At 43.4% G+C, this 9,689-nt stretch overlaps 1 protein-coding gene across 3 annotated transcripts; it reads right to left on the reverse strand.

Annotated features, from left to right (window-relative positions):
* Positions 1–297: 297 nt before the first annotated feature.
* On the reverse strand, positions 298–9,399 carry LOC125728602 (P2X purinoceptor 3-like). Of its 3 annotated transcripts, XM_049005497.1 has the most exons (13): positions 9,364–9,399; positions 9,131–9,253; positions 6,657–6,792; positions 6,172–6,243; positions 4,822–4,882; positions 4,106–4,199; positions 3,858–3,935; positions 3,049–3,190; positions 2,827–2,963; positions 1,966–2,059; positions 1,227–1,292; positions 1,028–1,105; positions 298–876 (listed from the first exon to the last, which is right to left on the reverse strand). In XM_049005497.1, the coding sequence occupies exons 1-13, from the start codon at positions 9,387–9,389 to the stop codon at positions 721–723; spliced, it is 1,263 nt and encodes a 420-aa protein (XP_048861454.1). In that variant the 5' UTR covers positions 9,390–9,399; the 3' UTR covers positions 298–720. The 3 variants fall into 3 exon arrangements, with proteins under 3 accessions (XP_048861454.1, XP_048861455.1, XP_048861456.1); XM_049005498.1 differs by lacking the exon at positions 3,858–3,935; XM_049005499.1 differs by lacking the exons at positions 9,131–9,253; positions 9,364–9,399 and adding an exon at positions 7,039–7,515.
* Between the last annotated feature and the right edge of the window lie 290 nt (positions 9,400–9,689).

Consider the following 9,689-nt stretch of genomic DNA (forward strand, 5'->3'; position numbering starts at 1 on the left):
ATCACATTTCACAGAAACTGGTAGCACCATACAATAGTGAAAATACCAAAAAAAAAAAAAAACTGCCATCCTGGGTGCGATTAAACTTTCTGTCACTGCATTATACACTGCACGACAGAACGAAGTTCCATTTGCAGGCCTCGCGCAGGATTTATTCCTGCTGCGAGATGTAAACGGCAATTCGGATTAAGGAACACACACATTCTAATGTCCCAGTTCATTCCTTCATTTTTAGCCCAGTTTTTGACTATTTCATTTAAACTGTACAACCCGAGTTGGTCCAATAAAACATCAGTACAGAAGAAAACAGTTTATTTAAAAATTTCCCAGTATACTTTATACACAATAAGACGAAGTTTCATCCTACCCAATATCCATCCATCCATCCATCCATCCATCCATCCATCCATCCACACATTTTCCAGCCACTTATCCTGGTTTCAGTCATGAGAGTCATACTCAACAATTATATTTTAATGAAAACTAAAAAATTGTAAATTAAATCATAGAAAGAAAAATAAAATATCACAGATCTCTCATCCCTGCAGTATGAAACAGTATCATTATGGGTCTGAATTTAGTAGTTTAGCAGAGACACTATGGCTCCCATCATGCAAAGTTACAGTGATACATTAACTTTCCAAAATGATCAAAATATTTACGGACAGTTGACTTATTTGCAAGATGCAGTGCTAGAAAAACATGACCTGAAACCTTCTCTTATTTCTTGAGAGTCTTTGTTAATTGACTGCCTTGCTCACTGCGAAATTCAATGACATCTCCCCTTTCTTTATGCTTAACTGAAAGCAGTTGGCAACTGCCTTGATACCCATCATTGGTCTTGGCGATGCATGACGTGTTCGTAATCGCTGTCACCTGGACACACAGACGGTGAAATGGTTGGGGGGGGGGGGGGGGCAGTGAAGAGTGAATGGGAAAAGAGACTGTTGATTCAGCTGGAAAGTAAATCAGGGGAAACAGTGAAATCACCTCTAATGCGGACAGAGCCAATGAACTATTCAGCTACCTGTTCAAATTTCTTGGCTTTGTACTGATCCGATCCTTTCAGAAAGTGCAGCAAAATGATGTCACAGAGAACCGTGCCCTAGGGACAATCAGAAGAGCAGCTTATCAGGCGTAATGGGTAAAATAAATAAAAACAACAGCAGGACTGTGTCTGTGCATGATGTGTTTGTATATAAGGTCGGTAAAACCGAAATTCATACCAGACCAACTGAGGTAAAGGCTGCCACAAAATTGATGAGTGCTGGAATCAAATTAAACTTCCCAGCCTGGTCAGCAAACCAAGAAACATACAAAATATAATTAAAGTACAATAAAAGTACTCACTCATACTCCATGCACTCAAATACAGTGAGATCTAATATATCCGGCAATGTTGGGACCAAGGCATTGTCAGCCAGTTCAGTTTTCTGGAGAGTTGAATGTTACTCTTGAAAAACCCTGCACTGCATAACAAGTTTATTATATTTACCTTAATCCTTTTATACACATACACACACATACAGACACTCACATACAGACACACACACACCTTTGTATTCATATAATGGTGGGGACCGACAAACTTAACTCCTGCACAGCCCTAACGTTAAACATAAGTAACCAAACAAAATTCAAGATGTTTGGCATTATCTTTGGAGCGAAATGTTTCATTTGCGTGCATCACTGTATACGCACGTGCAGGAGCTGACATTTGCATTGCACAATGCTTTTCTTTGGTTTAATTTTTGTTGTTATTTTCTGTTTGTTTAGTGTGAACTGTAATATAATTGCCTTGTTACTTATTACTATGGATTTCATTTTTTATACCGATGGTTTAATTGTGCCACTTACATAAGCATGCCGGTTACTTGAACGCTGGATACATGAGCTTTTACTGTACAACGAGTTTTCTTCATATAATACTTCACAAGTTAGAACTGGAAAACATGGTTCATTTACCTGACCATAGACCAGCACATCAAATCTAATGGCAAAGACCTTGAATAGTGTGCGATATTCCGTTCCATTCTCATTTGTGTAATACTTGGCATACCTGTGAGGTCACAAGAGATAAGTCTGAAAGCATGGCATCTGTGAAAAAGGCTAATGTCAAATTTAAAACACTTTTTTTTTACTTTTAACACAGTGAATTGATTTGACAATTGAAGTGACAACTGAATGTTCACATTTAAACCTACTACCCAATATCCATATTTGCTGTAGTTTTCAATTATTATTTTTTTGTATAGGGCATTCTCAGAATGTTACATTGTCTCAAATCACTTGACATATTCCCTGCCCAAAACCCCTCCAGAGAGCAAGCCAGAGACATCAGTGGGAAGGATAATGCCCAAGAAGGAAGAAACCTTTGGAGGGACCAGACCCAAAGGGGGAGTCCATCCTCCAGGGGGCGGCAGAAGAAGCCCTAATCCTAACCAGACCCAAAGGGGGAGTCCATCCTCCAGGGGGCGGCAGAGGAAGCCCTAATCCTAACCAGACCCAAAGGGGGAGCCCATCCTCCAGGGGGCGGCAGAGGAAGCCCTAACCCTAACCAGACCCAAAGAGGGAGCCCATCCTCCAGGGGGCAGCAGAGGAAGCCCTAACCCTAACCAGACCGAAAGAGGGAGCCCATCCTCCAGGGGGCAGCAGAGGAAGGCAAAATAACAAGATGGCAAAATTCTAGTTTAGAGAGTCAAAGCTTTTAGATTTAAGTTGCAATGGGGCAAGAAGGCGGCAGCATGCAAGTGCTGAGTTGTCTAAGATGAGGATGACGCATGACTAGAAGATGATGCATGACTCAGAGGTCAGGCAGAATGCTACCTAAAGTTGTAGCCCTTGGAGATGTTGTTTCGTTGTGACAGCGCATCAAGGCGATTGAAGGTGTAGGTGGGGTTACAGTGCTCCTCTGACCAATCCAAATCACACAGCCAACCAATCTTTATCCCAATCACGCCACCCTGTGGGCAAAAGTGTACATACAGGCGGAGTCCATAGCTATTGAGATGAAAGAATGAAATGTGTATGATAGGCAGCGTTACTCACATCCTGGGCGATCGCCGAGAAGTTCTGATTGGCGTAATGGAGGACGTCCCTCACCTTAAAAATTGGGCAGTAGATGTTGTCTTGCATGTCAAATTTACATGTCTGTATGTGTTTCGCAGTGATGTTTGTCAAAAAATTACCCCTGAGAGTGAAGAAGAACACTGGGAGGTCAAAAACATCCCTCAACATGTCAAAGGATTCATGCGCAGTGTCCACATTACTGTGATCATGCAGAGACAAGCTAAGCACCACTGGCATGGGGTCACTAGCGTGCATATAACTCTAGAATTAAGTGATCAGTGGTCATTGTTGACTCACCACAGCACACAGTGCGCAACAACGAAACATGTCCTGTGCATATACGTTGTGACATAGCAGGGGGCAGCTAATTCAGCACCCGGGGAGCAGTGCTTGGGGATGGTACCTTGGGCAGGATACCTCAGTGGTGCCTTGCTGGTCGGGGATGCGAACCTGCAATCTTTCAATTACAAGGACGCTTCCCTAACTATGAAACCACCACTGCCACACTTACCCAGGGGTCAAATTGACCCCAAAGGCACATGTCAGGTGACAGAACACAATTATTGTAGGAGTGCGTAGGAGTTAAGCTATGAATGATGCTTCTGAAAAGGGTTTAAACCAATGAAAGTAATCTGCAAGGTTCACTGTTATTGTTTTACTCTAATAACTGACAATTTCACATTGCTACAGGTGGAACTGAAAGAAACCCCTTTCTATTCACTGATGAAGATCATGTTAGCTGAAAGCCAACCACACCCAGTGAGGATAAATCACAATCGTAGACTGACTTGCTGAAGTCGAAGGTGGGAAAACGGATGCTATTTTTGATGAAGATGGTGAAGTTCTCCACCTCCGTTATGGGACTCCTGCGACAGAGAGAGTCAATAAGAAAGGCAGGTGGAGGGGTCTAGAGACACCTGTGGCCTGTACTACGAAGCGGGGTTACTGGCTTATTGGGGGGAGTGGGGGGGCGTCACTGATATGGCAGCATGACAGCAAAATGGGACACAAACGAAGAGGGCTGCACCAAACTCACGTGTCCATGGCAGAAACTTCGGTGGGACACCAGCCTCTCACCTCACAGCAGAAATGGGAGGAGTTACATTCCACACACCTGCCGGTTATTATGCCTGAGCGAGGGGTCACAAAACAGTGGGAGAATAAGAGGGGGGGGGCGATCAGTGTGATAGGAAAAAAGGACGAGAAATGAGAAAAGAAGTAAGGGGACCATGAACCTAGTGCTGCGTTTGAACCCACTGATGACACAATGAAACAAAACTGCTAACGTGTACTAGAATAATCAGAATTTACATTTTATTCATTTAGCAAATGTTTCTAACCAAAGCAACATTTTGAGAAAGCAAGTTCAGGCAGTGCCTGAAGAAATTAGGGGTGACGGGCTTTGCTCAGGGTCCAAGCAGTAAAACAGCGATTGGTCTTGAAATGGGAACCTTCCCAGTACAGCATATTAACCCTCTGAATCATACACTGCCCGCCCCCCCCCCCCCCCCCCCCCCCATTTGACACAGTGATTTTGAATAAACAGAGTTGGGTAATTCAGGTCCACGGAGTAAAAGTCCAGACTGGGATTTTGTTTCAACCAACCAGTTGAGCATAAAGAGTCACAGTCACAGAGTACTCAACTGGTTGGTTGAAATAAAATCCCAGTCTGGACTTTTACTCCGTGGACCTGAATTACCCAACTCTGTGAATAAATAACAACAGCTAAATTCTGTGAGAGATTTAGCTTACCATTATCTGATTGACTCATGTATTTCTTGCAGTCTTCTGTCTTGTTGCAGCTATACTTTCTCTTAACACATACAAACATTGGGGTCAACCTTGGATCAACATAACTAACATCTATGAAAAAACACAATGCATTGATCAAATATGAGGGCACGACAATGAAGGAACCGTAAAGCAGGATTCAGCAGACGTGTTTCCATACACTCAAAGGCTGGTATATCAGGTACACCTCCTTGTTAACCTGAACAGCCTAATCCATACTGTGCAGTTAAGCATTACAAATAATGAAGTGTTAGATCTCAGTGATATTAAACAAGGCATGATCACTGGTGCCAGCTGAAGTGGTTTCAGACAAACCACAATGTGTAGAGTTTACAGAGAATGGTTGTGATATACAAAAAACACCCAGTGAATTGGACGTCTGGGGCTAAAAACACACTGATAATGAGAGAGGTCACAGAAGAATAATCAGACTCGTTAAAGTTGACAGGAAGGCCTCAAGTGCACAAAAATCAGGTCATTATGACAGTATTGTGCAAAGAAGGCTTCTCTGCATACACGTCTCCCCCCAACCCTGAAACAAAAGGGGGATTCTAACTAATACTTATAGATGTCCCCGATATTGTGGCCACTGCGGTTTATACTCTGTGGGCTGGTTGACCAATTTCAGACAGCTGACCAGTTTTAGGTATGTTTTCATAAGATGGTTTGATGGTTTAGCTGGTCATATCAACATGACCAGCTTCACAGGCTGGCCACGCCAGCATGACCAACTGGTGGACCCCCCCCCCCCCCCCCCAGTTAAACCATTAAAGAGAAGAAAGAGCTGGGAAATGATCATCCATGACCATCTTAGGCCATCAGCTGAAACCAGCTATAACGAGCTAACAGCACAAGTTGGGTTTTAGCTGTTTTTTCAGCAGGGGTGAGTGTAAATATATTTTAACTCCTGTATTAAAAGCCACAGGCTGTTAAAAAACGGCCCACGTTCTCCTGGACAAGTTCCTCTCATATACCTACAGCCGACCCCACAGCTTTCTTTACACACTATAAGAAACACAGCACAAGCCCACAGAATTATGTCTGCTTGTAAGTTTCCTTACAAAATGCATAAGTCTGAGCAATGAAGTATAAATACCATTAAGGGATCTCGTCTTATGGTGATAGAAGGAAAAGATTAGCAGGTGCATCTGTAAGATGACAGGAACCGACACAAAACACCAGCGTGCGATTTATCCTGCAACAAAACTGCACAAAAAACTTCCATGGGCTTTGCATGCAGAAAAGCCTGTTTGGAATGTCAATCAAATCTGAAGTTCAGCTCAGGGGGCAGTAAGATTAAGGTAAACGTACATGTGGACAGGAACCTCGAAACTGGTGTTTTGTGGTGATGAGTCTCGTGGTGATGCAGAACACAGACGTGCCCTGTTAATCAGAGACACAGAAGAAAGGGTTCATTCCAGCACATGACACACTAAAGCAGAGCTACTACCAGAGGGGAGCCTTGTTGTTTTGGGGGCCCCACTGAAAAAAATCACATTGTCCCCCCCCCCTCCACCAAGGTCTTATTCAAAGACTAAATAAATAGCTAGTGAGTAGAGTCATATGATCACACCTAGTTAGCTGGTTAGCAGAACACACTTCTTTGGCATATCCTAAATGAAAAATGTGCTTATTTAATATTTAGTGTACTAACCATGCTAGTGACTTTGTGGCCTACAGGGGGCTCCAAATCTCGGGAGCCCCAAATCTCGGGGGGTAATTTTACGCTGCCGTAAAGACATTTAAAGTGTTGTTGTAGTAGATTGGGATACAGGATTTACACCAGTGCCACTGACCTCTGGGGGTGAAATTAAATCCGTTATGTCCATGACTTTGTCATCATAAATGCCATTGCCTTTCACCTTCGTCGTAACTGAGGACTCGATGGCTGTGTCCTGTAGCTGGTAGGCTTTTTCATGCAGGAATACCCAGCTAGAACAGTAGTTTGGTGGAGGATGCCGCATGGGGTAAAGGAAACCCGGAAGAATGAGTGAGTAGAGGGATCAAGGGCAATTGATTCAATCAGGCAAAATAACCAGTGAGCAGAATTCATCCAGACTTTTCCTTAAAGGGATGCAAGGTGCCAAGAGACTGCAGAAAATGTTCAATTGTTTAAATTGTTCTTGGAAAATTTGGCTTCAGCTCCAAATTTATTTCATGAATTTGTTTGGTTCATACCGGTAGCATTCATCGTGCCCCTTTCCAGCCGAGGCTGCCTACTTTCTCCTCTTTTATCCGCCCTTTCCATTGAGCCCCTGGCAGTTTGGCATCGCGATGGAGAGCGTTTCAAAGCCGTCACCCGGCTTGGTGTTGGTCATAAGCGCTCACTTACAGAAGACCCTCCTCTTGTACATTATCCAACCTCACGTTTTCTCTTCTGCTGTTCTTAATCTCCTAAATCAGCTTGGATATTTCACAGGATATAAATTAAACTTTCATAACAGCAAACTTTTTTTCCATTAATCACTTTGCTGAAGAACTCCTCCAGTCTCTCTTTCCTTCATAGGTCATAGGTCATAGAAGGTCTCAGATACCTGGGGGTTCTTCATAACCAAGTCATGTTTGCTAAGAACTTCCTCTTAGATGAGCTGAAGTTGACCCACAGTCAGTCCCTTCCTCTTCCATTGGAGGGTCTAGTTAATATGATCAAAATTGTTGTGAACCAGCCTGTAAATCCATTCATATGGGCCGATAAGTCTGCACATATTGGGGGGGGGGGGGGGGGGGGGGGGGGCTAACCTCCATCACTACTATACTTCGACAAACTACTCTTATGGATTAATAATCCAGACCCTGAGCCCCCGCCCCCTCTGGGTTTTCTCACAGCTGTCACTCCACTCAGCCATTGGCTCCGCGTTTACCGTTAACAATTACAGACAAGGAAGCCGAACACCGTCAAAATTAGTTTTAAAAACAGTTTAGGGCCTGTTTCAGTCTGCATAGGCTCTCAGTCTTATCATAAATAATCACTGATTTCTTTCATTTTTTTCCTTCTGATTCAGCCTTCCAGTTATAGACCAAAAATAGCCTGACTACTATCGAGACCCTCTGCAACAAAACATGTTTTCCGTTCCTTTGCTAACTTGGCAGATAAATTCATTCTTCCTAAAATACACCTCTTCCCTGTTTTTCCAAACGAGGCATTTTATACTAAAATGACATCCCTCCGTTCACAGTCTCAGCCCAGTCCGTTCACAGTCTCAGCCCAGTCCGTTCACAGTCTCAGCCCAGTCCGTTCACAGTCTCAGCCCAGTCCGTTCACAGTCTCAGCCCAGGCTCCACAGCTCTCTCACCCTTGGATCACCGCAGAAAAGCCACTTCTTTCAACTTATATATGAATTCATTCTCTCTCTATTAATCTTAGGCCCACTGCTGCTCTAAAAAAATGGTAAAAAAGACCTTGGATGTGATACTGCGGATGAGAGGTGGGGACAACACTCTTAAGCTGAATCACTCTTCTTCCATACAGGCTAGGCATGCCCTTTTACGATGTAAACGGCTCCCTTAAACCCTTCCATAAAGCCTGGAACCACATCTCAGAAGATGGTATTCTGACTATCAAAATTAAATTGGACTAGTCATGCAATCTAAGCCACAGTAGTCAAAACCCACATCTATGCCCGTGTTATATAGGTACTTTAATCCAACTGCACTCATTCATTCATTCATTCATTCATTCATTTCTTTTTCAACTTGTTTTTAGTTGATTTATTACATTGATTGATCTGATTTCATTTTCTTTTCTCAGTTCTTGCGCACTCACCGTCCCATTTAATATTTCAGGGTGTGATAAGGGTAGGGGTTAGTATTAGTGGAGGGAGGACAGAGTTAAGGGGTTTGTAGCATTTAATAGATTTGGGCATGATCAGTGATAAATGACTAGGACTAATGCAATTATATTGCGCTTCATGTTGTACTCCACTAATTGGCCGTAGGTGTGCATGTGAGAGTGAATGGTGTGTGAGTGTGCCCTGCGATGGCTGGCCCCCCATGCTGGGTTGTTTCCGGATAGGCTCCGGACCCACCACAACCCAGTAGGATAAGCAGTTTGGAAAATGAATGGATCGATGGATGTCCTCACCGCAAAAACCCAATAAAGAGATTTAAAAAATGAATAATAACTCTTCTGATAATTTGCAATTAAGAAGCTGTGTAAAACAATCAGAGGATCGTTCAGTTATACAATTTATTAGGCATTTTACCCACTATGTACGAAAAACAAGGCAAACCTCCTTAGATGCACTCACACACACTCCCTTGAGGTACTGACCAAACAAAGTAGACGATGATAAGAAGCTGAACGGTGCGATTGATGATGCCCAGGGTCCAGCTCTTCACCACAACAGATTTTGTCGTCTCATATGTGAAGAACTTCGAGGCGCAGCCAAGCATCCTGGAGCCAGAGAGGGGAAACGATGATAAAAAATCTGACAGCCTTGCAGCCTTCAATCTCTCACCGTTTATGAGGGTTCAAACTGCAAAAGGTTCAACTTCTTCGCTCACTTGCATCTGTGCATACTGGACGTCATTGATGCCTCCTTCTCCCTGCTTGTCAATATACTGCACACAACAAAAGGTAAAAACAAATAGGTTTCCATACAATCACTTTGAAATCACCCAGTTCTCTTTTGCTTAGAGAGAATAATAAGTGCTGCCTGGGTCTCCCTCTATTGTACGTCTTTTAATTGTCTAAAGAAAACAAAGCTCTCGCTTCTATTCTCCGCTCCACTTCTGCTTTATCTCTCTCGTCTAACCACAGCTCTCCGGACCCTACCCTCCGCCCAAGCCCGCCCTCTGACTGTCTCTGTCATCCTCCCCAGCTTCCCTGG

Source organism: Brienomyrus brachyistius, unplaced genomic scaffold (genome assembly GCF_023856365.1).
Source record: "Brienomyrus brachyistius isolate T26 unplaced genomic scaffold, BBRACH_0.4 scaffold343, whole genome shotgun sequence".
Taxonomy (NCBI): domain Eukaryota; kingdom Metazoa; phylum Chordata; class Actinopteri; order Osteoglossiformes; family Mormyridae; genus Brienomyrus; species Brienomyrus brachyistius.